Genomic DNA, 26,832 nt, shown 5'->3' with positions numbered 1-26,832 from the left:
TCCTTGTGAGCAGCTAACATTCTCAAACCATTGTTGTTCTTAGTTGTACAGGTAAATGGGACAGTTCCTCTTGAATTAAATTTGCTGATTACCAATCATACCATCTGGAAAACTTGTGGTCAATTGACAAATAAGTTGAGCAATTTTTTTGCATCTTTGACTTCATTGAATTGTGGCATTGGTTTTGTTTTTTTTTACTACCCTTGGGTCACGGTAGAGCGTGTCCTCTGAAAAGCCACTCTCAGGTGTGTCGTGTTAAATGTGGGAAAGGGAATGGGACAAGAGGAATTTAAAATTCCTGTGAATTTGCTTTTGTAATCATATTTAGAATCAAAGCCATGTGTTTTGCTTATGGCAAAGCACAAATTTAAATATAGAACACTACATTAAATTTTATTTTTATTTCACAGTTATTCTCTTAATTCTTACAGGACCTGAAAACCCTTGGCTGGTACAGGCATACATCTCGGCTGCTAAGCACCCTTTTGGTTCTATCGTGGCTCAAGAGGTGTTTCAGAGTGGTGTCATCCCTGCAGACACAGATTTCCGTATTTACAGAGATTTTGGCAATGTTCCAGGTATGTTAGATAGGCTTAGTAGGATCAGATTTTGGGCCTATACTTGGAAGGACAATGAAAAATAGGTGGTAGGATTGTCAAGCCAATAAAAGCAAAGAAAAACTTGTGATACAGAGCTGTCCAATGATGTTCATGTCTAATGTTGATGTGCACATAGCAGATTTTCTGAGCCAAAGAAGTAAAATAATGATGGTGGGATTACAAAGACAGTGGTTTTATTAAGAATGGTGAGTTGGACAAGGAGAACCTCCCTTGTTCCCCATTATGGCTGGGCCAATTCTGAGTAAATGTTGGTTTAGCAGTACAATATCACTTAGACTTGTATACCACACCATAGTGATTTATAGCACTCTCTGAACACTTTGCAGTGTCAGCATATTGCCCCTCACTATCTGGGTCCTCATTTTACCGACCTAGGAAGGATGAAAGGCTGAGTCAACCTTAAGCCCCATCAGAATTGAACTCCAGGCTGTGGGCAGAGTTTACCTGCAGTACTGCATTCTGCGCTGTCAGCTTTACCAACCAGAGTAATAAAAACTGTTTATTAATATTTTTCTGAAACATTTTCCGAAGCTACATGTGAGAAAGAAAGAAAAGCATAAATAATAAGTACACAATCAAAATTATGAAGCTGTAAGCAAATATTAAAATATGATTGTTTAGTAGAAACTTTAGTAGTAATAGCACTTAGACTTATATACCACTTCACAGTGCTTTACAGCCCTTTTGAAGCAGTTTACAGAGTCAGCATATTGCCTCCAACAATCTGGGTCCTCATTTTGGTGAGATTCGAACTGCCATCTGCTAGTAACCGGCAGTCAGCAGAAGTAGCCTGCAGTACTGCATTCTAACCACTGCACCACCATGGCTCTTCATAGTTAATGTAACCTTATTTGTCAAATAATTAAATTTAGTTAGTAATACTTTGTAAAGTTATATTACAAAATTATATTAAATAATATTATGATTTGATTTTATTATGCTGACAGGAATAGACCTGGCTTTCATTGAAAATGGTTACATCTATCATACAAAATATGACACGGTGGATCGAATTTTGACAGATTCTATTCAGAGAGCAGGTTAGTATTTGCAGTTTTTCATGACTTTCAATGGCAAGATAAGATTATTGTTCCCTTTAACGAAAATTGAAATTAATAGACCCAAAATCTCAGTATCCTAAAGATAATGTTTGAAAATAAAAAGTTTATGGATAAATGTAAGTAGATAAATTAATTTTGCTTCTATATTAAGGAGTTTGGGTAAAGTTAGTTGATTTTAATTACTAAAAACAATTTAGATATATCTTACTTTTATACACTTTTCTTTTAATTTTCCCCTGGTTACATCTTACTTGCTTCTTTATCATTATTGGCCCTTATACTGAATTATTTCTTTATTTGTATTAATGTTTTGTAACTATATTTTAAAAACCCAGGCCCTCAGTATATTGAATTTTGTCCAGCCATTTACTGTTCCCCTTTCAATTTTTATTTGTTTTGAGAATTAAAAAAAAACCCAATTCCAATTGTTTCATGATATACTATTAATGAAATGGTGTGCTGATATACTTAATAAAAGATAAATCCTTAATATATACTATTTTTCTCCCTAAGGTGACAATATCTTAGCTGTGCTAAAATACTTAGCAAAGTCAGATATATCAACCAAATCTCAGGAGTATCAACACGGAAATGTTGTCTTCTTTGATGTTTTTGGCATGTTTATTATGGCTTACCCAGCTCGTGTCGGTGCCATTATGAATTGCATCATTGCGTCAGTGGCCATGCTTTATCTAAGCAAAAAAGTTCTACAGCCAAGAAAAAGAGGTAAGTTCATATCATGTTCTGTCCCACACAGGCATTATCCAGGAATATTGTTCTGTTTAAGAATAAGCAATCTTATATAAAATATAGAAAAAGAAGTAGGAAGTAAAATAGATTAGAAGCAGGAGTTAAAAGTAAAGGAAGACTAAGTAAGCCTTGTTTGCATATTGTGGCATATGGATTTGGGGGGCTGGCAAAGCCACTACTTTGCAGATATGAGCCAGACATTGGAGTGAGGAAAAAGAAAAAAAAAGAAAGTTTAGCTTTGACAACTCTGCTGTCATGAGGCTGATGAGCTGATCGGCTACTAGGAGCTCCTCAATTGCTATGGGACATGTTGCCAGTTTAACCAAAAATTGGAGACAGAGTGTGAGAGAAGGAATGGAGAGAAGGGGTGGGGGAGAGTAATGTTTATAGCTGGAGCAACCAGAGATACTGGAGAGCAAAATATGGAGAGAAGTTTGAGAGTAAATCAAAGAACTGAATTGAAGGGCAAGTGCTGGTTCCTGTTTGGGGAGAGGAAAATAACAATCCAGGGGTTGCTTCCCTAGAAGTCAGGAAGCAAATAACTAGAGTCCCAAGACCCTGGAGGGCTAGGAGGAGTGTGCCTGGTTGCAAGCAGTAGCTTCACCCAAGATTGGAAGAAACACAGGGAATCAGCTGCTGGTAGGAAGCTCTGGCTTTGGAGGAAATCTGGACAGAAGATGCTGAGAGAGATTCTTCCCCCTATTGAGAAATGGAAGGTATTAAGCTGAGATGGAAAAAAGTAATCCCAGCCAATTCCTTTCTTTTCTTCCTTCTCTCTAATCAAGTGGAAAGAAACGGGGAGGAAGCAGGGGAGGTAAAGGTGGATGGTCGCTGATAGAGAGGCCTAGTAGGGAGACCCAATGTCAGAACTGTGATTTATATCCGTTGTAAATAATCTGTATAAAGTCGAAAGCATAAGGCCTCTTCTACTGTTCTGTGTTTCTGTGTCTATTGCTGCCTTTGCTCAGAGGTAGACCTCCAGTTCAAAATTAAACCCTGTCACACTATAACATATAAATGGCACCCAACAAGGGGCTAATTACCCTCTTGTTAAAGAGCCAATGGTTAACACAAAGCATGGATATGTGACAAGGAGGAATGTTTGCCAAGCTACAGAAACTAAACAGACCGGTTACCAGAAGCTTGCTAAGGCATTTCGTAGTTGTGGTGAATGTTTATAAAATCCAATGCAAAGCGTACAGGAGATGCTACACCTGGAGTGATAACTTCTTGAGGCCAGTATCTGGGTTGCTGCCCTGTCTCATTAAGATCTGAGGGATCCTTGGTGCCGTCTGAGCTTGCTTGTTTTCTTGCAGGTATTTCATTACCTAAAACCCTGACAGCCATCAGTGCTAGTAAGAAGTGGGGTTTCTCAGTTTAAATGCTAGTGGCTTTCCCTGATGTTGTTGGAGGAAATTCTTTGATTGGGCTGGTTATTGTTGGCTTGTTTGGCAATTTCTTGATTGGGGTACTGTTACTTGATTGCTGGTCTGATGTTAATCTTGGGATCTATGCTCATCTGGATGCTGATTGCTGGTGGGGACGTCTTTTGGTCTTTTTGTCTCCTTTTTGTCTTGTTGATTGTCTCTTTTGCATAGTATGTAGCTATTGTTTATGTCTATGTGTCTATTGATGGCTAATTTGTCAGTGCACAGAAATTCCCTGGCGTTTTTGGATTTGGCTTGGTCTAGGATGGTCACAGTTTCCCAATTGAAACTATATGGTTTACGGTGGTTTGTGAAACTAAAACGTCCTGAAGCAGCCTAAGGAACATAGAAGATTTATTGTTTTCAAAACTAGGGCTCACAAAGAGAAGTAGTAGAGGAACAAGAGTTTTAGTAGTTTTAGGGAAGAGTGGTATAGCAAGTAGTGAGTACTAGCATTTGTAGATGTATCGTCTAGAGGCCACGTGGGGTGGAGTTGGCTTTCTGGGCTTTTGGAGCCGACTCCCCTGTATACAAGAACCAGTGACACATCTCAAAGGAAAGAGAGGCAACAGTGAGAGAGTATGAGCCAGGAGTGATTCTCTGGAGGAGTCTGAGCAGAAGTGAAGGAAAAGAGAAAGAAAATTTGAAAGCCAAGAGGGAGCTTTCAAGTAGCTTGTGCAGAAACTGAAAAAGGAGGGATGTGGACTGTTTGGAAAAATGTTGGAAAGGGCGGAGGTATCTGAGGCCGATGGGGGGACTGAAGCCATATCTGTGCCAGTGTAATTATATGGGGTGGGGTTGGAGGAAGAAGTTCCACAGGACTTTCTTGCTATGTTTGAACATGTTAGGAATATAATCTAACTGTTGGGTTGGCAATATATAAATCATGTCACAATGTTGTACCTGTTTCTTAAATCATACTGTAAAATGTGATTGGTTGCTATTTTCCTCAATAGGCCATAAGAGGGAGTCAGAATGACTGTTAGCTCTCTGTTTGTTAGATGCTGTTAGAAAGTGCCGTGAGATATTGTAAGTTTTGCAACTGTTAGCAAACTTTGATTACCAGACTAATTATATGATACTGGACGATGTTATTTGTATTATCCCTTAACTGAAAGACATTGATGATTGACTGACTTATCCGTGTATGACTTGGACTGTTTGATGGACTCTGATAGAACAGATGTCAAAAACACAGGGCTTGGCAAAAAGGAACAAGATGGTGAAACTAGTTGCATGCTTGACAGTTACCAGTACTTAACAGGGTTATGATGGATGGCTAGATTAACTCTGTGTTGCAATTATGAGTTTTGAGATGGAGATTATGGTGCTGTGAAGGTAGCAATTCTGCAGCACTCTGAGGTCAAGCTTAGAGGCAGATTTTCCAGAATTTCATAAGACCCTAAACCTAACCCTAAGGTTGACAACGGGACTTTAAGCTTGTCATGGAACCAAAGCAGAACAAGGTGCAAAGGGCTAATTAGGCAAGACCTCAAAGAACTGCACAGTTCCTGGTCATGGTCCCAGATAGGATGAAGAATGCTCCTATGCTGCCTCAACAATCCAAAGCATCCTCAGAAACGCAAGGAAAAATCTCCATTATAGGACTGGAGGTGTGGGCCTGAAAACCACTGCTATGTGAAGTGTGGGGCGGGTGTCAAGGCTCTTCTGCAGTTGGGAATGGGCATGCTTATCACTTAAGGGAGTGCTGGTTGGCACGCCAGCAGCCTCTTCAAGCAGGTTAGGTGAGCCCACCCCCACCCCCACATAGCAAGTGCTGGTTCATGTTTGGGGAGAAGAGAAGAACAATCCAGAAGTAGCTTCCCTGGAAGTCAGGTGAAGATCCAAAGGCATGAGTTCCATCCAATAAATGCTGTGAAGGATCCAGCTGGTTGTGGGTGGTGGCTTCACCCAAAACAGAGGGAACCAGGTGCTCGTAGGGAAGCCCTGGTTTTGGTGCAAAAACTAGGCAGAGGATCCAGAGAGGGGTTCAAATATATAGACATTGGCCTATTATGCTTATTGCCTTTCTCCTTTCATAACCCTGATATGATGCTTCTGATGGCTTATGCATGAAATGCTTCTTGGTCTAGAAGAAAAAGTAATCGGTAGAAATGCATCTTAGAGAGTAAGTGAAAAATACTGAGTTGAGAGCCATGGGACCAAGCAAAATGAATTTTTCTGCTCATTTTAATAAGACACAACCTGCTATATACTGTATAGAATCAGTTTCTTCCATAAAAGAGTAAAAGCCTTGCCATGTTGCAATTAAGTCAAATCAGAAACACTGTGACTAGAATACAAAAAGGTAAAATATGTAAAGCAATAATTTGCAATTCAGCCATGAAAGGAAAAAGCTTTGTGGTTTTTGTTTCCCTTTTTTATTTATACCAAGAACCATGTCTTATTACTTTAGAGTCTTCCTAAAAGAAATAGAACAGTATATCTCTGATTTTAATATCTTTTTCCTTTTCCCCCCTTCCAGCAATTACTTATCTGAAGGAATTTGCCGTTGCTTTAGGCTTTATAGTGCTTGGTTTCTTTGTCACCTTCATTGGCATCCTTCTTGTGGCAATATTTATTTCTCTTATTGGACAATCTCTTTGCTGGTATACCCACTACTATGTCGCCCATTTTCTCTACGGATCTGCAGCGCTGGCTATACTGATTTTTGTGCATACATTAGCCAAGAAATTTTATTATAAAGTAAGTACTATTATGTTTTATTACATGATTTAATTTAGCAATGATTATTTTCCTTTCATAAATGTAAAGATCTCTGTTAGATGAGTCAGACTGCTCAGTAAAACTCTTCTCTAGGCAGAAGTCTATCCCTACTTTCTGTTATTTGGTCCTTGTAGATTACATGTTTTGATATTTCCTCTAAATTCCTTAGCGAAGCAAAATTTCCAAGTGAATTTCATTATAACACAATAAGCAGTTCTCAGGCTGTATGTGAATCCCAGATCATTTTGATTGCCCTTTGACCTTCTCAAAGCTATCAGAATCCAGGGATAAAATTGTGATTTTTGACAAGATGATGCTGACCCTTCCTTAATAATTGAAACCCTAAAATAACTGTTTTAAATTTCTAGTACAGCCACATTTGTTCAAAAGTGTGATAAGATTCTGGAAAGCTGTCCTGCTGTGTTCACCTAGATTCTTCCTTATACTTGCTTTTTCTAAGGCTTCCTTTTGCAGCCCTTGTGTTTGTAGTCAGAAGTAGTAGACAATTTCTGATTGGGACGGTTCCTGTTTACACAGGAAGTGGAACTTTCTATATATTGTGTATTAAGAAGCAATTTTCTGCTCTTAAAATGCTTGATGCTTTGTCTTTAAATTTAAATAAAAAAGGATTGACATTTTTATTTTGTTTTTCTTTTCCCAGCATGCAAATGAACAGTTCCTAGGAGAACTCTTCTTTGATGTTCCACTTGCACTTTGGTCTATTTCAGGATTTCTGCTTACTTACCAAGGACTTTCGTCTGCATATGTTTGTGCAATATGTGTAGCTTTTCCACTCCTCACAAAACTAATGACCTATAAGGAATTGAAAGAAAAAGGTATGGCAACAAGACTTATCGTCCCATAGCCGAGCCAAGCCTATATTTTTGTAGCCTCTGAGAGCTGATGTTGTAAATGGTGCTGATAGTGTGATGTCTTCAGTCTGGTATTTTCAGCCCCTTTTGGAACACTTATGGCATCTATTTTGTTCTTAAAACCTCCCAAACATCCCCGTGGGAATTATTAGCCCAATTTTGGCCATTTTATTGAAATGATACATAAGATGCTATAAACTTTAAGTAAGGTTTATAGTATTCATATTTAGTCCTTATAAAACTCTAAAATGGCAAAACTATTTTGGCGTCAGTTACTCCAGAGTATTCCAGGGCCATAAGGAGGTACTAGGAACTTTACACTTACTATAAGGCATGAGATCACAAATCCAAACACAGTTCACATGTCTGACAAGAACACTCTATGCCTTTTTTTGGCAGCCTTCTGCATAAGGAGAAGAAATAGGAAGTTGGAAAGAAAAAGCAAAATTGTCAAATTAAAAAATGTACTAGGAAGCACATCTACCAATTTTGAACTTTGGCATTGCCCAATTCTTGTTTATCCCCCTTAAAATATGTAAGCTTAGGTATCAATGTTCAGACTTTCCTGCTCCTCCTTTTAAAATTCATAATTGGTATTTATACCATAATTGGTATTGAATAAAATTGAACAAATTATTCATAATTAGCTCTTGAACATGTTTTAAAAGAATCTGTGTAACTTTCTAAAGGTCAGTTTCGTCATGCTTGGTCAACACAGCTTATTCAAATCAGTTGTTAAAATGTGCATGTGAAGCAGCTAACCTATACTACCCACCACGGATATATCTCCTCTAACTTGGTTTTTAATTGGAAGCAAAAACAAAAACGTTTACTGCACATCATTTATTGAGTGATGTTACAAATGATACATATTTTATCCAAGTGGTTTAAATTTACTAGAGGTAATGAGCCAATATAGCAGACAGAGGAGTAAGATAAGAGGGTTAAGAATGGTGAAATGCAAATGAAATATAATAGAAGGGGAAAGGTGAGCAATATTGATTGGCAATTGCTATTAGAAAGAACAGGAAGCTCCTGTTCATATTGTATTGTGTAAATGTGGTGTACGTCTAAGTTTTTTATGTGTGTGTATTTTACATGTTTGTAAATTTAAAAAAAGATACATATTTTTCCCAATTTACTTGCATTTTGCTGTTGTTGAGACTCCAATGTGGCTCTCAATGTTTGTTCCAGTTTGCCTGAAAGTAATTTCCACTCAACTCAGGGTATCAGGAAACAGACATACCAATTTATAAGAAATGCACAAATTTGTTTTGTGGGCTTTTTATAGGGCTTTCTGTTCTGGCCAAAAGAATAATTCATGCTATGATGAAATGACATACTATACCAAATTTGTACCATCAATTATCAAATCCCTTATTTATCAATCAGAAATAAAGAACCTTGAGTTAGCCTTTTTCTTCCACACAGTTACTACTCTCTTATCAACTTAACTTAAAGAATGCATGAATTACATACCTGGTTGGTCTTTTGTGCCTTGATGTACAGATTTACATAAATAGCTGGTTTTTTTTAAATGATTTAAAAAATCTGGTTGATTTACTTTTTAAACCATTCTTCATGTGATTGAAAGAATATGTAAAATAAATGTATCTACTTTGTAAGAAAACTTCAATCTGTTGGCTTTCAGATGAGTTAGAATTATACTCTCGTAATCACTGGAAGGCACTGAGGCATGGGAAATTATTTTAAAAATTAGTGTCTGTAATTTCTTTCTCCACTTGCATGTCCAGACTTGTTCCATTGTTCCCCTTCTTGAGTAATTATATCTTGAGCTGAAGACTTGCTGGCATATCCACTTTTTAAATGGTAGTACTAGAGCTATGATGATTCATATTGTCAGAAAATCTGGTTAGCCTGCTTTTTAAGCCATTGTTTAATCTGTTAAGTCATCTTACCTGTTTTGTAAGAAAAACACAATAATTGCCTTCAAACAGAATTATATTGACATAATACTGTACCAGATAACTTCTAGAATGCTCTGAGTTGGAAGGTGGCTAAAGTCGATAGCTACAATTTCTACATTGTAATCGGTTTATGTCTCTGTTACAGGTGCTACAATGAAATTTGTAACAGTTTATCTCCTGGGAATGTTTATTCCATACCTCTATTTAATGTACCTTCTCCGGCTTGTATTTGAAATCCTAATTCCCATTATGGGGCGCAGTGGTTCTGAAGCTCCACCAGATGTAGTCATGGGTATTTTCGTCCTTGCAATATGCATATTTCTGTCTTCCTATTTGGTAAGATAATTTTAAAGGCTTGAATTCTATGCTTGAACTTATTTGATAACTTTTGAACAGTATATTTAAACATGTGTCCTGTCAGTGTTCTCACCTGAGGAAAGAAGGCACCATCAGCATGAAAACATTTGCTATGAAGGAGCAAATACAATCAAAAAAGGAATTTTTTAACTGCAAGCAGAATTGCAATTAATGGAGGTATCTGGGAAGATTTTGAGGTGCATATCTTGCTATCTTGCATGTATACAATGGAGAAGACACAGACAGACAGGCAACATTTCCCTTCTTATTCCAGCCTCCTCCTTCTGATATTCGAAAGCAATCTTACTTTTTCAGTAAGCATGTCTGTGGTTGGACTTTGTATTTTATCAATCAAATCTCCAAATGCCCAATTAGGGTCTCTCTTCTATACAATATCTAGTTAGAAATTTCCTGTGGCAAAAATTTGAAATCAGACAATACATTTGTGCTGTACTCAATTCTTTTTTAGTCATTAAAAATAATTTGCAGTAATAGACTGGTTTGTCAGATGAGGTACAATTTCCCTTAGGTTGAATGTGAGAACTGTGTTAGCATTCCTTTTGCATCTGAGTATTGTCTCTTGGCTTCCCCTTATTCTCACAAAAACTAAAAGGGAAAAAGACCCAGAAGAACATAGAGAAGTCAAGCTCAAAAATTATGAGACATTTAGCTGTATCTTGTGGATAATTTTCCATTCTGTGAACTGAGGTGACCACATATTTCAGTTCCAAATAACCATTTATAGCTCTCATTCTTCTCCATGTCTTCTACCTTTTGTGAATTTTCATTTGTGCAAGGCAGGGAGTGCAGTTCAAGATCTATGCAAATATGTTTATTTTCATTTTTTCATTTTCATTCCATACAGTCAGATGTATACTGTGCATGACTGGGGCCATATAACATTGGGCAATAAACACAGCCATCCTTGTCGAAAATACTCCCCAAAATACAAAACCAATATACCACTTCAACCCTCCATACACCCTTTCTTTCTCCCCCCTCCAACTTTCCTTTCTCCCCTCCAACATTCCCCTCTCCTACTTTCCCTCCCCCTCTATCACTCCTTTCTCCCAATACACTCCCTCCCTTCCATCTCACCCTCCTTCCGATCCTCTCTCCCACCCTCTCTACCCCTCCCTCTTCTTTCCCTCTGCTCCTCCCTTCGGTGTATTTCTACTATCTATCGATATATTCAGCTTCTTATTTTTACACTAAAATTAAAAAAAAGCAACAGTATACAAGTGCAATCATGTTACTTTAAAATCTGGCACATACTATATTTCCCCCCTCCCCCCCTCCCCCCTATGACCCCACCTCCCTTCCCCCCTCCCGACTTCCCAGAGCCCGTACACGGTATAGCTTTTTATCAAACACAGTCTAAGATGTATTAAAACCAAGAAAAAAAAATAAAAAAAATAAAAAAGGGGGGGGGGGAAGAAAAAAAAAGAAAGAGAAGAAAAAAAGTCAGTAAAATCTCTGCGTTGAACTCAGCTTCTTACCATTACACAAACTTTAAGCAGTTTACATTGTTCCTGATCTTAATTGTTTGGTTACCTGCAGGATTTCCCCAGAAGTTATTTGTTGATTCAACTTTTGCCTGTACTCTTCTCTAGCTAGGGGCCTTATCTCTTTATCTAAGTATCTGTCTATTTCTAAACCCTTAATTTTGTCCCCTTTGTACCTCCTTCCCTCTATAACACAATTTGAATACATTTCAAATTTTTCTTTGGGTTTCCTCTTCCAACTCTTTTCATTTTTGCCCTTGTTTATGTCAATATATTTATTTTTTTATATTCATCAGTACTCCTCTCATATATGCTTTACTTACATCTCCTACAAATTCCCTGAATATACCCTTATTCGTATTCAGAACAAAGTATTCAGATAGCAATTTTTTACAATCATTAATATACTTTTCATATCAAAATAAACTCCCATTCGACCTCCAAGACCTTCTTGCCTGCACTACCCTTCCCAATTCCGTCCAGACTGGGTTATGATCCAAGAGAACCCTCGCCGCAATCTTTGTCTTCTTCACCCTAGAAGATAAATCATTAGTAATTTGTATAAAATTCGAAGTTGTCCATCAAGTCTTTTTCCCTTCTAGAATTAGGTCTAATGCGATATATCTTCCAAAGGGATCTGCTTCAGTTCACTCAGCCTTAATATCTTTTCTTAAGTATACAACTATACCATTTTTCTTTTGCGTAGCAGAGGTCACAAAATATTGACCAAGTTCGAGGTTGAACAGATATTTTGGATCAGTTAGTTTAATATGAATTTCTTGCAAACAAATTATATCGTTCTTGAACTGTTTGAGATAGTAAAATATTTTCTTTCTCTTCTGCAAAGAGTTCAGACATGACTCCTTGATCAATGGCCGATGATTATTGAGGTTGTTGCAATCTGCCTTGTTTTCCCATTCGTCTGGTAGTCGTACAGCTAGGTCTTTGTTCTCTGGTCCCTTACCCTTCCGGAAGGAGGAGATGGTACTTTCTGTCTGGTAGTTGTGTGATTTGCTGTTTATCTTGTCCTTCTCGTAGTCTTTCTCCAGATCCAGATGATTCAGGGTGTCCCACCTTCAGGGTCTTATGATAGAAATCTCGGGCTTCCCATACAGAGTTGAGATGATATTTTTGCTTATCAAATGTAATTATAATACCAAATGGCACATCCCATCTATACTGTATCTGACGGTTTCTGAGTTCTTCCACTAGAAAAGCATAATCTCTCCTGGCTCTTAGCATTTGGGGTGGTATTTCTTTCAAGACAATCAAGTCCTGTCCGCCAATTTGTAGCCTGGTATTATAAAACTCTTGTAGTATCATGTTTCTAGACTCTCTTGTAGTAAAATATATAATTACATCTCGAGGAAGTTGTCTCTGTTTTGCCACCCAAGAGTTAATGCGATAAATTTTTTCGATCTGCCAGTCAAAGTTGATCCCCGGTCTTCCCACCAGAAGGTTAAAGGCCTCTGAGAAAATCTGCTTCAAGTTCTCCTGTTCGTTTTCACGCAGCCCCCTGACTCTTAATGCAAGCTCCATCTGTTTGTAGTGTATCATAACAATTTGTTTTTCTGCGTTTTCAACTTTTTGTTGCACCACTTCAATTTTGGATGTCAAGTTAGTGTTGGCTTCATCAAGAACCTCTAGCTTATCTTCCATTCCAGCAACATATTCTGTCAATATAGTTACAAGTCCCACCATATCGTCCTTTGTTTTGGCAATCCTAGTATCAAGCTTATCATATAAGTCTGCATTAAATTTCTTTATCTCCTCTCTAAATTCTCTAAGAGTCTCAAAAAAAAATCTTTCGTTAGCTCATCTCCAGTAGGGGGCGTAAAGGGTAAAAGCTGCAGCTTTGTGCCAAGTGTGTGAGGTGTATTCCTAACAGGACGTCTCCCCGACTTTGATTTTGATGCCATTATTTCTTTTCTTCAAACAATTATTCAACAATTATTCAAACTCTGCTGGCCCGTTGTGTAGCTTGCGAGAGAAGAAAGTATTAAGTCCCCCCTTTATTTGTTCTTAGAAGTTTTTCAAAAGGTTTCAGAAAAGAGCATTGTAACAAAGCAAGTTTCAAAAGATTAGCATTGTAATGAAACAGTTCATATTCATCTCTGTTTAGAATGTCTCTATGTTAACAAGGAGGCTTTTACAGCTTTTAAAAGTTGATAAGAAAAAAAAATCTTGGAAGCTCTTCAGAAAAACAAAACTAATTAGTCAGAGAATGCTATCTGGCTGTTCCTTTGATCTTTCTCTCTGTCGGACAGTTAAGAATGTGGCATCCGCCATTTTAGGAGCTTATTTTTTTAGAAACCCGATGCACAAAGAAAGCTCTTTCTTTTTTTAAAAAATAAAAAAAGGACAGATAAGGTTCTCGGGTACGGACTCTGCTTGTATTAATCTCAAATAGATATATCAAAAATTGTCCTAAGCGGGGGTTCCTTACTTTGCGCCGTAGTGGTTATGGCTGAAGTTCCTGGCTCGGAGGTGTGATTCAGCCTTCGGTAGGCCCCCCTTCCGTTCGCAGCAAAAAAAAAAAAAAAGCTGCAAACTTCAAAGAAAAGCTCTTGCCAGCTGGATCTCTCTCTCATCTTCTTTGCCTGAAGAATGAGTTTATCTACCAGGTATTTAGGCAGAAAACGCAGCCAGGGACACTGTTCCCTCTAAGGTGCGCGCGTGCGCGGCCGCGCACGTCGCTAGAAACCTCCGCGCAGAGATTTCTAACTGCCGCGCAGAGATTTCTACCAAAGCAAACGTGGGGAAGTCCTTTGCAGGCAGCTAGAACTGGCCGCCTGCAAAGGACCTCCCCAGACTTGTTTTGATGAGCCGCCAGTCCTCTTGCTTCTTCTCCTTCACCAGCAAAGCTCCCGCAGTGGTGCCTCTCTCTCCACGCGGAGCACCTGAGCTGGCCCCCGCGTTATCCCTCCCCCTTCCTCCTCTGCCGTGCTTTTGAGGCTGCGGGAGCTAGTAGGAAAGCGGCGGAGGTGGAGGCGATGGCAGGGATAACCCAGAGCCCAGCTGAGGTGCTCCGAGCGGAGGGGGAGGCACCACCGCCGCTGCTTTGCCGGTGAAGGAGAAGGAGCAAGAGGACTGGCGGCTTTGAAATGGTCCCGCCGGCTGCAGATTTGATTCAGCGTAAGCAGGGGCCGAACACATGCTGAGCCGACTTTGCGCAGTGAGGCGGAGTAATTCAACCCCCCCCAAAGAACACGTGTCTCTGTGTGTGTGTGTGTGTGTGTGTGTGTGTGTGTGTGTGTGTGTGAGAGAGAGAGAGAGAGAGAGAGAGAGAGAGAGAGAGAGAGTTGGATCAAAATTGGTGGCCAAAGGAGTGGAGGGAGGGAGGGAGGGAGGGAAGGAAGGAAGGAAGGAAGGAAGGAAGGAAGGAAGGAAGGAAGGAAGGAAGGAAGCCCTGCCCCCTGTGAAAAAAACTGAAGATGGAGCAGTGAATGAATAAGCCATAAAAGCAACAAACAGTTAATGCGTAAGTAAGCTGAGGAGGAAGTTCTCAACTAAGGAAGCAATATTAGAAAGAAATATAAAAAGCTCAATATGCCAAAACACTTATTTTAGTCTTCATTTAATTACTTGTATTGTAGTCTGATGTAACATCTTTTTAAAGTTAACGTTAGTTAGAAAAGATAGGGTACAAAACTTAAATAATAAAAAAAATTCTACATTCATTTTGAAAAATAAATGCAATACTTGGTTAATTTCATATCTTTATTTAAAATAGTTTTGGCATGGCATATCATTTTATTGACTCAGTTGGAAATGATGTGGATGTTGTATCTGATTCTGAGGCATATATATTCTTAAGTAACATAACATATAGCATTTTGTCCAAACTTGCTAGACTATTTAATTGATCTTATTACTTTAAAGGGGGAGAGTTTCATGATAAATTATTTTATTACATTTATGTTGTATTTATATATTATATTTATTACATTTATATTCCACATTATATATTTGTATTGTTATTTTAGTGTTTATTGTCAATTTTGATAGATATATTGATATATCAATACTGATTTTAATCATACTAAATAACAATTACTGCTATTATTTATCAGCATTAAATATTTACATTTTTAATATCGAGAGTCATATTTTAGAATAATAGGATTATCTTTTAATAGGATAATTGGCAAAATCTAATTCAAATGTGATGGGTTGCATTCCAAAGGAATGTGAGAGGACAGGTTGCCTGCAAAATGCCAGGACCCAGGACCTGTTGGTGCCATGTCTCTCTCTAGCCAGTCTAATGATCTAAAAGCTGAGCAGAAGTCTTTTTTTTTTCAGGGTGAGCGGAAAAGTATAGTGTTTGAGTAGCACATTTTCATGCCTGGCATTCATCAGGCTGAAACCTCGCTCACAATTGGTGCTTGGCGCTTGGAATGTTGTGCAAATGTCAAGCAGACGAGACAGAAGTTCAAACTGTTGCTCTCTTAGGTGCTCAGGCATGAAACTGTGCCGCTCAAACACTATACTTTTCCGCTCACCCTGAAAAAAAATTAGAGGGAACATTGGCCAGGGACCCGGGGGCAGCTCGTTAAGCTGCCCCCATCAGCAAGGTCCCGCCCCGGAAGCCCGAAGATCTATGGAATGGGCTTGGAAGTAGAAATAAATCAAAATTCTGTAACAGAAAATAAAGTTTTGTGCCTTTTTTGTTGCAAATTATGTCTGCCCTCTTAATTGATCAATAGATCTTTGCAGCTTATTTAGCACCTGCCAAGGGTACTAAATTTCAGGACATTTTCCTGACCCCACCGCCATCACTTCTGAGAATTGGTTAAGATATCTTTGGAGCTTTAAAGACTAAACCTTATTTTAGTTTCTTTAAACTATGATGTTCATAAAGTCATGTTTTGTAGAACAATAGGAAATGTGTACTTGGCTTTTTCATCCATCTCTCAGTCAAGGGTAGGACAAAATCAAATGCCTGTGCTACAAGAAACATTGCGGGTGGATTTAGGGAAGTCACTAGCTTTCAACATGATCTCTGATTCGCCACAAACTTAAAAAATTAAAATTAAATTGTATGTGGAAAGATATGTTTTAAAGAAATAAAATGGTTTGTTTCAACACATTTAACATTTAAGTTTGCTTGACACACTTATTTTCTAGAAATACAGTAATTCAGTAAAAGTAATTGCTTTCTTTTATTTCCCATTTTTTTCTAGCTCAGCTTTATTTATCTGTCCAGAAGCACAAAGTTGACCTTAATATCTTTGACAACTATTTTTATAGTCACATTTATCCTTGTTTCCAGTGGAATCTTCTTCCCTTTCAGTTCGGATTTGGCAAACCCGAGGCCTAAGCGAATGCTTCTTCAGGTAAAAAGTGTTTCTGAATTTGCAAGGAAATGTATGATTTGTTTTTGCTTTTTTAAGACTCTCCTTTGAAAGGAGGAGTACTTTGCCTTAAATCCAGTGATTTGAAATTAATATGTGTACTTTATTTTCATCAACCTCAATCTCAGATGTGCTTATCTTGCACTCTTCAATATGCCATTTTACCTCAGCCTTTGGATCGTGTCATTCCTGGAACTGGGAAAGAAGAATCAGAAAGAAATCTTCACTGATACTGCCCAATTATTTCATGGTTTAATATAAGAGGGTGTCTTGGCAACTTGGTTCCTATATAAAATAGGAAAAGACAATCCAAATGTCTTATAATCACAAATCTCTAGTCAGATCTCTGACTGATTTTTGTGAGAGTTCTATTTCTTACACAGCTGTAGTTATCAATTTACAATCTGCCCCTTATGTGAAATGGAAGTGGCCCAGAGGAATTCAGTAGAAATTCTTGTTCTTCACCTCCAGAGGTGCATCTGTAACAGCTGTCATCAAACCTTTTGAAACCAACACATTATCCCATTAAATCCAGGGCTTGGAAAGATGTAGTCAAAATGCCCAAGAAAACTAATCCAAATGGCGAAATATGTGGCTAAGGTTGCCCTGAGGTTTGGAGGCAAAACTTACAAAACTGAAATGAGGACATTGCTTGTATGTTCATGTACTCACTAATAGTTCATTTCCAACTTCATGTCTGATGCAGTTAACATTAATTGATAAATACGATTCTTGCTGAAAACTCTAAATTGACAAGTACTTATATGAAACTGGATTTTGCAAGAAGACCTTCATACTATTGGGACATGATCAAGTGAGGCAGTGCTTAAGCAAATGAAAGAAAACAGAATATCGTAACCTCTCAAAAGTATAGAACTGGGATATAGCAACGCACACTTCAAAGCGGCCTTTGAAATACCTACTCAGGTTAATAATACATTTCAGCCAGGAGTTATGTTGTAATGGCTCAATATTATACTATCCGCTAGATCAGTGGTAGTCAACCTGGTCCCTACCACCCACTAGTGGACATTCCAGCTTTCATGGTGGGCGGTAGGGGTTTGCTGTAACTCTGCTTTATAAATTTTATAAAGTAAAGTTACTTCCCTCCTTTATAAATCACCATTACTGTGGAACTGGTGGGTGGTTAGAAAATTTTAATACTACCAGAAATACAAAAGTGGGCGGTAGGTATAAAAAAGTTGACTACCCCTGAGCTAGATAGAAGATTTCATTTCATTTTATATGCAGAAAGATTCTGTCCTTATAAAGATGTGAACATTGAAACAAACTCATATTCTGTTGTACAATAACTTTTACCATGCATATGTTTATCATACCATCCTTTTACTGGCAAAATATCAAGGTAACTCTTGACTGTTGCAACATTTGTTTTTGAAACGTATAAAACTTGCACATGGTAGCAAACTACAGCTAGTCCTGGAGTTGCCACCGCTATTGGAACTGGAATTTTCATTGTGGTCAAGTGACTGGACCCAATTTTACAACCATTTTATGATGGTTGAAAGATAAATCGCATGATTATAAATGCAAATCCAGCTTAACCAATGTCAGTTTTTGCCGGAAACTGGCAAAAAAAGGTCACACAATGTGATCATGTGATCACACGATATTGTGACCAATTGTAAGTGCAACCTAATTGCCAAGCACCCAAATTATGAACATGTGACCATAGGAGTGGGGCAGTGGTAATAAATTCAAATTTATAGTGTAACTTTTTTGGAGGCCAACAGTAATTGTTAAGCAAACGGGTGTAAGTGTGTCTTATCTGTACTAGTACCTGTAAATGATTTTATTTGATTAAGAAGAAATGGAAATGGAGGTGTCCTACAGATCAAAACAATTACTTAAATCAACCTACAGAAATATTAGGCATTTCCCCACATTTGCTGGCTGGTTAGATGTTCAATACAACCAAAGTACTATGTGTTAAAATGGGTGGAATAAAACAGCAATAAAAGAGCCTGTCAACTCAGATCTGTTAAATAAATAAAAGTGTGGTTTCCTAACAGGCGTGCCTTCTAATGCAGTATGTACATACTGTATGTTAAGTCCCTTTAAAGCAAAGTCTTGTAAAGCGATTCACATAACAATACATATAAAGCTACAACCCTGTGTAGACATTTAAAACAAACAAATAATTTAATTTAGGAATATCAATCATGTAGTTCAAGTTATTAACTTCCTAATTTGGCCTTTAAATCTTATGTACATTTGAATTAATTTTTGTTGACTTTAAAGTACCTTATTTTTTGGAGTATAAGACGCACCTTTTTCCCTCAAAAAAAAAAAAGCCTGAAAATCTGGGTGCGTTTTATACACTGAATACAGCATTTTTTGCCTCCTGAAACCCTGCCCCCTTCACCAAAATGGCCATGCATAGCTTGAAGGAGGCTTTCAGAAAGCTCCTGGGGGCTGGGGAGGGCAAAAGTGAGCAAACAACAGCCTGTTTTTTTGGCTCAATTTCCCCCTCCCAGCCCCCAGAGCACTCTATAAGCTTCCTAATGCCCTTTTTTGACAAAAAAAAAATGGGCCCGTTTTTGCAAAAAAATGGCCTTTTTTGCTCGTTTCCCCCCATTCCCCAGGAACATTCTACAAGCTTCCTAAGGGCTATTCATGTCCTTTTTTGGGGGGAAAAATGGGCCCAGTTTCACAAAAAACGGGCCTTTTTGGGGTGGTTTGCAGAGTGCAAAAACTTTTTTTTTAATCTGCCTCTTCAAAACCATGGTGCGCCTTATACTCCAGTCCATCTTATACTCCCAAAAATACAGGTAATTTAAATTTACAAACTAGTTTCAGTAGCAACTTCTTGGTTTGAAAAGGCATATTCCTAACTAAATGATAAATGAGCATTTTACCATTCTGTACGGTGTGTGTATGTGTGTGTGTAATATTGCAGAATGTAATATCAAATATGTTAAGCACTATTTTAGGAACTGAGGATAGCAGATTGACAAATATATTATTCTATGAAAATTGTTATTACTGTGAAAAGGGATCAAATTTTTGTAGTGATTTATGTCACTTGCTTGATTTGCCATGTCAGCTGGCTTCATTGTGGCAGGTAAATCACAGTGGATAATTTTTATTATTATGGTTTGTCACATAACCTAACCAGGTTATCATATTTATTTGTCACTCATCTTGTGATTTAAGGCAATTCTGAGCAGCAGCCATTTCTGAAAAATTATATTTGAACTTTGAGTGGGCATGCTGGTATCCAGAGTGTGCTATTACTGCTTATAACTTGGTTAAACTGATAATCACCCTACTTGCTCACTCAGTAACTTCCTCTCTGACCTTTCCTTGCTTTCGTAATATTATCAGCTTCTTCAGTCCAAGCTGTGATCATTATTCTTTTTTTATGACTCACAACGTCATGATTAGTATGCTGTTGACCAGCAATGTTAAACTCAAGGCCCAGGAACCGGATCTAGCCTGCAGGGTACTTAGATCTGGCCCGTGGGGCTGCTCTGGAACAGCAAAGGACCAGCCTGTGGTGCTATTGCCAGCGAAAACGAGCTCTTGAGCTGCCACAGCCTCCTGCAATGCACTGCCAGTGAAAACTGAGCTCAGGAGCCCGTTTTTGCTGGCAGAGTGCTCGGGCCATTACAGGTGCCCCCAACAGAAGTGATGTTGAGCTGGCCACGCCCACTCTGGCTCACTGAGGTCAAACAAAACCCTGATGCAACCCTCAGTGAAATCAAGTTTTACACCCCTGCTGTTGACTATCATGCAATCAGCTTTGTGGGTTTCCAAAAATATAGAAAGAAAAATGTCTACTGCAACAAGCACAGTCAGATTTAACTCTCATATTGCATATTTGAGAAGTCACTTAGGCCAGTGTTTTTCAACCACTGTGCCGCGGCACACTAGTGTGCCGTGACATAGTGTAAGGTGTGCCGTGGGAAAAACACCTTATATATAGTCAATATAGGCACAGAGTTAATTTTTTTTAACATTTTCTAATGGTGATGTGCCTCGTGATTTTTTTCATGAAAAAAGTGTGCCTTTGCACAAAAAAGGTTGAAAAACACTGACCTAGGCGTTTGTAAAGAAAGGACATCCTTTGCCCCAGTGAGTTATTTTGTATCTGCCTCACAGACTGGTGGCAAAGTCTTAGCAACTTCTTGTCTTGTCATTTTTCCAGCATTTAAACAGAAGATTTCATAGCCTAGATGGTCACTTGGAAAAAAGTGATTCTGGAATATGGATGAATGGGATGGACTACAGTGGGATATCGCTCATTACACCCCACCTGCCTGAGCTCAACGACTCTATTGCAGCCACATGTGAGGAAGGATCCCCTCTCTGTGGATTTCCTTGGATTCTACCCGTGAATTACTTTTTTCGGTTGGTTGTGATCACACTTAATGAACTACTTAGTTTTAACAGAAATAGCCATTGATGTAATATTTTTGAAAAAGAGTATCTTCAAGTGAATCAGTAAATCTGTTGCATTTTAAGCGAATCCTACCAGAAGGAAACCAATTACAAAACAGGGCAATGCCCATATCAAAGCCGCAGTCAGACTGGAAAGAGTCTGAAAATGCAGTTTAGGGTTTGAAAAGTGGGAGAAGAAGTGACATTTTTCTTTCTTCCTGTATCATTTGCTGGACTGACGGGGTTTCCTAAAACTTCCTGCAGAGGACAGGAAGCGTTTTCTGTTTTAATCCCTTTAATCTTGAAAGGCAAAAGGGATCTTCAGCATGAAATTGGGCCAAGAAACAAAGCAGTCACAGGAATCAACATTGACATGAAAGCACAAAAGAAGAAAAAAAAGAATGTTCTGGGTATACCATGAAGCACCCTTTTCTATTTATGTTTAAAAAGTGTTAATGTTTTCTGAATAAGCTTGGCCGCATCTGTCAGTAATACCATCAGAGTTATTCACGTCTCTTGTCATTCCGCTTTGCGAAAGTTTTCAGCTTTGAGCAAAACTTTGAGCCTTTTATCGTTATTTCCTGGGGAACTGATAAACAAGGGTGGGCTTTTTAAAAATAAAAATATTCTGACAAACACTACTTTGACAGATTTATCCTTTTATTTTTATGTTAAGATGAAAAAGGCTAATCATTTTGATTTCTTTTGCATGTAAGGCTGTCACATTTTGCATTTTCAGTAGCATTTTAGGTTTTAATATACTTAGCCATATTATACTTTATGGAACAGAATTAACAGTAATTTGAAATATTTTAAAGGACTTTTACAGTTAATTACATTGATAACTTTTATAAAAATCCCTTTTTTAACAGGAAAACATGGTATCTTCCTGCACCAGCAATTACTCCCCAAAACCCTATTCGCTTTCAGCTTCTTTCTAAAGAGCAAACACAATGGGATTCTACAAAGCTAACCTTTGAAGTAATAGGTAGGTGAATATCTCATTCTTCCTTGCCTTGAGAGGATTCTTATACGGAATTATTTGATCATGATAACTAGTTAGCTATGGCAAATTATTTAATTCATCTAATTATTTACCCAAATATGATGTAATATTAAATCAGGAACCTTCAGTCAAAGTTGCCAGAGATAGCCCATCAGCGTGAATACAGCATATCACAAATACAACATGCATTTTACAAGCTGTACCTGAACATATTTTTGACTATGATAAGCAAAGCATTTAAGGACAGGACATGAAATAATATTTGATAGGTGGAAACCTATCAAAGAGAGACCTAGAATTAAGGAGAAATTTCCTGACAGTGAAAACAATTAGTCCTTGGAACAGTTTGCCTCCGGAAGTTACGGGTGCTCTGCCACTGGAGGTTTTTAAGATTGTACAGTCATTTGTCCAGAATGGTATAGGGCAGTGATGATGAACCTTTTTGGCACTGAGTGCCCAAACCGGAACGCATGTGCATGCATGCTGGAAACCCAAACACCAGTTGGCCGGTGCACATGTGTGTGCTGGCCAGCTGATCTTTGACTTTCCGGCACGCAGCTGGTCTTCATGCGTGCCAGAGCACCGGAAACCCGAAGACCAGATGGCCGGTGCACACATGCCTGGTTTTTGGCCGTTTGGGGGGCTGTTTTTCAGTGCTTCGGCAAAGACCAGCTGGCGATGGCGCACACGCCTACAGAGAAGGCTCTGCATGCCACCTCTGGCACTCGTGCCATATCTTCACCATCACAGGTATAGGGTCTCATGCTCGAAGGGTGTGTGTGGACTAGAACACCTCCAAGGTCCCTTCTAGCTGTGTTATTCTGTATTCTGTAAATTATGTTATAAGAGGAATGCCAGCTTCTTTTATTAGGTTGTATTAAAATTTTCCTAGATGTTTTTAAAAGCATAGGTCATAAATTAATCCAGAGATTAGGAAAATATCCTTTCCAGGATATTACGAAAACCCAAGCAAGTGGTGTATAATTTGCTTTAGATTGAAAATATATGGCAGCTCCACTGTCCTTTCTTCTGAATTCATGTAGAGATTTTTGTTTATCATCTGCTTTAGGTTCAAGCCACATGGCATTATATCTTCGACCACATCAAGGCTCAACACTGTCCACTTGGTCTCTTGGAAATGGAACTCCCCTTGTTAATAGCTTGAATGGAGACTATTTTGTGTATTATTCACGTGGGCTCCATGCCAACCCCTGGCACTTTTGGATCGAGCTGAAGGTGAGTTTCTTCTTTCAGCATCCCATTAATTTCTTAGAACTCTCCTTTCTTTACTTAAATGGGTTGCCCTTTGGATACAGTTTATTAATTCATCTTCATCTTTTGAACTTAACACACAATTGCTTTCTAGTGCTATTAATTTGGATATGCCTTTTCTTTATGTGTCCTTCACATGACAAGTGTTTATCTTTCATTTCAGGAATACATTAAATCAAATATGCCCTTGAATATTAGATTCCTGCAACTGTAGCGCCAGCAGATAGAAATTAATCCTGTACTCCTGTATTTGCTTAGTTGAAACTTGCTGAACTCACATGGTGTTTCCAGATGTTCACTTAAGATTGTATAAATTATCTGTCATTGTCTTACTGACATGGTTATATTAGTAGATGCAAAAGCGGTAGCGTATACTGTACTATTCATATATTACCATTGGTTGCAGTAAACCAGAGAAGCAAATTATAATTTGTCTAGTACTGGAGAGAAGTTCTTGAAAGGTGTGCTTATCTAACAGCAAAATTTCAAACTGCCTTTATGTCTATAAAATATGATCATTTTTTCTATCTAGATATATAGAGTCACGGTGGCTCAGTGACTAAGACGCTGAGCTTGTCGATCAGAAAGGTCGACAGTTTGGTGGTTTGAATCCCTAGCACCATGTAACAGAGTGAGCTCCCGTTATTTGTCCCAACTTCTGCCAACCTAGCAGTTCGAAAGCATGTAAAAATCCAAGTAGAAAAATAGGAATCACCTTTGGTGGGAAGGTAACCGCATTCTGTGTGCCTTCGGTGTTTAGTCATGTCGGCCACATGACCATGGAGACATCTTTGGACAGCACTGGCTCTTCGGCTTTGAAACGGAAATGAGCACCACCCCCTAGAGTCGGGAAAGACTAGTACATATGTGTGCGGGGAACCTTTACCTGATATAGAATCTGAATTATATTTTGATGTAGAATGGTATTGGCAAAAGAAAAACAACATAATTATCTTGATGTACTGCTCTATATGTTTGAATTAAGGTTCACTTCCTCAGGTTTTTGAATGGGGACTAAACATATTCTACATCCTTCTGACCCATAAATTAACCTTAACCCTAACCCCATAAAATGTAATTAATATAGGTTTAGGAATTTAGTTTCTTCCATTTTATTTGCTAGGTATACTACTTCTGCATTCTGCTTCAGGCTTAAATAACATTTTGTTTTGAAAACAGCCATTTTAACACCAGTTTCAGTGAGCATCTTGGAATTCTTTAAAACTTTGGTTTCTTCAGTTGATGATACTCTTTGGTTCCTTCTTTGCAAGCTTCGAATTCTACCATTACACAGTGCTGAATGAGAATAGGATTCAAATAATCAGACATGAGCTTATTTGCTTTTTTCTCTTTTTAGGGTTCGGACAAATCCACGAAAGGAATGGTCACCCTTGCCATAGCTAACCATTTTTTTTTTGGAGAAGATCAAAAGTCATCTCCGTTACATGCTTTATTGGAAAGATTTCCCAGCTGGATTTGTCCCTTAAGTTGGACTTCTACCTATGACCAGTTTATCTTTTAATCTAGAAATTACAAAGGTCAATTGTCTCTCAATTGTTGGATGGCACTTTTGTCCATAGGAAGCTTGAGTGACTCGGGAAAGATGGCATTCCTGACCGAAAGAAAAACTATGAGGAATAATTTAGCCTAAAGTATATTTCAATGGCAGTATTGATAAGACCTCTTTGGGGAAGGAGGTCTTTTGTTTCTTTATTGCAAAAAAAATATCACCAGTTTCTGCCACTTGAATAGTCCCTTCACCTGCTGACATTATAACATGAAACTGCCTTTTGGAAAATAGCTTTAGAACAGCTGTTCTTGGGTTTTTGCAATAAAAGGAGCTTTTGAACTGGAGCTACAAGCACAAAATAACATACTTTACTGCCTTTAAATAACACAAGTGCTGCCTTGTGCTTAATATTTTGATGTGTTCTCATTGACTAAAGAATTGTTGTAATTAAGCACCGTTAAGGCTATCATGAAGAATATGGAGCTGTTAATGGTAATTGCTGCAATAATGATACTCATTTTGAATGCACTATGTAAATAAAGCTCTTTTAATTATAATGCCAACAAACTTGATGGTCAATCTAACTGAATTCTTAAGTTTATGTGTTCCGGTTTTACTGTTTTTCCTTCTTTTTTTCTGGATTCTTTTATGCCTATGAAACAGTTGTGGGTTTCAAAAAAGTTTAGAACCTCTTCTGTAGGTGTGGCCTGTTTTGTAGGAGTAGCTTGGCAGTCATGTGACCAGGTGGGCATGGCCAACTTGGAAAGTTTAGTGAAACTCACTTAACAACGCTCTTAGCAACCAAAATTTTGGGGTCCATTGTGGTCATAAGTTCTCTTTCTTTTTTTCTTTCTTTCCCACTTTCTCTTTCTTTCTTTCTTTCTTTCTTTCTTTCTCCTCTCTCTTTTTCTTTCTGTCTCTCTCTGTGTGTGTGTGTCTGTCTGTCTGTCTCTCTCTCTCTCTCTCTCTCTCTGTGGCTCTTTGTCTCTCCCTCCCTCTCTGTCATTCTCTGTCTGTTTGTCTCTCTATCTCTCTGACTCTCTCTCCTCCCTCCCGCCATCTCTGTCACTCTGTGTGTGTGTGTCTCACTCACTCTCTGTGTGTGTCTGTGTCTGTCTCTCTCCCCTCCCTTCCTCTCTCTCTGTCACTCTGTGTATGTATGTGTGTGTCTGTCTGTCTATCTCCCACTCATTCACTTAATCACTCACTCTGTGTGTCTCTGTCTATCTGTCCCTCCCTGCCTCCCCTCTGTCTCTCTCTCTCTGTCTCTGTCTCTCTGTGTCTGTCAGTCTCTCTCTTATTCCCTCCCTCCCTCTCTACCTCTCTCTCTCTCTCTATCTATCTATCTATCTATCTATCTCTCTCGTTCACACACACACACACACACACACACACACATATATACTGTGGTCACCTTGTTCAGTGATCCATTCATATTTGAAACACTGAACAACTGGCCTGCATTTATGGTTTTTTGCAGCATTTTGCAGTCATAGGACCAAAATATATGATTAAAAGTACCTGGCAGTGGCGTTTTTCCCTGGGGGGCTCCGCAGAACATCCCAAGGCCGATGCCACCACATCTCCTCTCTTCGGGACAGGTCCACTTCAGAAGGACGAGGCCTCTGTGGTCCCCCTCACGTTCCTTGTCTTCCAGCTGTGGCCACATGCCATGGAAAGGATAGGAGCGTGCACACACGCACAATTATAGGCCCAGAGAGGGAAGCCTCTGCACAAGTCCGGGCAAGTGAGAACAAGTTCCAATTGTTACGAAAGCTCCAGGATGAGGGATGGAATCTTCGCTGTGGGACAGTAAAGCTCTCTCCCCAAAGGCAGCAGGACCAAAACCCCTCTTCCAACTGGCCCCTCCTCCCTCTGAGGGCAAAGGACACTTCTGCCCCGCTGCCTCTGGATTCCCTCCAAGAGTCTCCACTCTCCGGGGCTGTAATTGTGCAGTGTCTGTGCGCGCACCTATGTTTTCCACTTGGCGTCGCAAGTGGGCTCCGGAGTCGCTCCACACAACTTTTCTAAAAACCTGG

At 38.8% G+C, this 26,832-nt stretch overlaps 1 protein-coding gene across 2 annotated transcripts in view; it reads left to right on the top strand.

Moving 5' to 3' along the window:
• The window catches only part of ERMP1 (endoplasmic reticulum metallopeptidase 1), a 35,371-nt gene extending 10,011 nt beyond the window's left edge, over nucleotides 1-25,360 (top strand). Inside the window, exons 5-15 of one of the 2 annotated variants that reach the window (XM_014076300.2) lie at nucleotides 432-578; nucleotides 1,568-1,660; nucleotides 2,195-2,407; nucleotides 6,344-6,564; nucleotides 7,247-7,421; nucleotides 9,531-9,721; nucleotides 16,431-16,583; nucleotides 20,773-20,975; nucleotides 21,878-21,993; nucleotides 23,081-23,247; nucleotides 24,641-25,360. In XM_014076300.2, the coding sequence (XP_013931775.2) occupies nucleotides 432-578; nucleotides 1,568-1,660; nucleotides 2,195-2,407; nucleotides 6,344-6,564; nucleotides 7,247-7,421; nucleotides 9,531-9,721; nucleotides 16,431-16,583; nucleotides 20,773-20,975; nucleotides 21,878-21,993; nucleotides 23,081-23,247; nucleotides 24,641-24,805 (1,844 nt within the window). In that variant the 3' untranslated portion in view covers nucleotides 24,806-25,360. The remainder of the gene's footprint in view (nucleotides 1-431; nucleotides 579-1,567; nucleotides 1,661-2,194; nucleotides 2,408-6,343; nucleotides 6,565-7,246; nucleotides 7,422-9,530; nucleotides 9,722-16,430; nucleotides 16,584-20,772; nucleotides 20,976-21,877; nucleotides 21,994-23,080; nucleotides 23,248-24,640) is intronic. The other variant, XM_087716044.1, reaches the window with a different exon arrangement.
• Nucleotides 25,361-26,832: the final 1,472 nt, after the last annotated feature.

The sequence above is a fragment of the Thamnophis sirtalis genome, unplaced genomic scaffold (genome assembly GCF_051295495.1).
Source record: "Thamnophis sirtalis isolate CommonGarterSnake01/CBP01778 unplaced genomic scaffold, rThaSir2_p1.2 scaffold_5, whole genome shotgun sequence".
Taxonomy (NCBI): domain Eukaryota; kingdom Metazoa; phylum Chordata; class Lepidosauria; order Squamata; family Natricidae; genus Thamnophis; species Thamnophis sirtalis.
The sequence above is the reverse complement of the archived record's forward strand: the minus strand, read 5'-3'. Positions and strand labels throughout refer to the sequence as shown.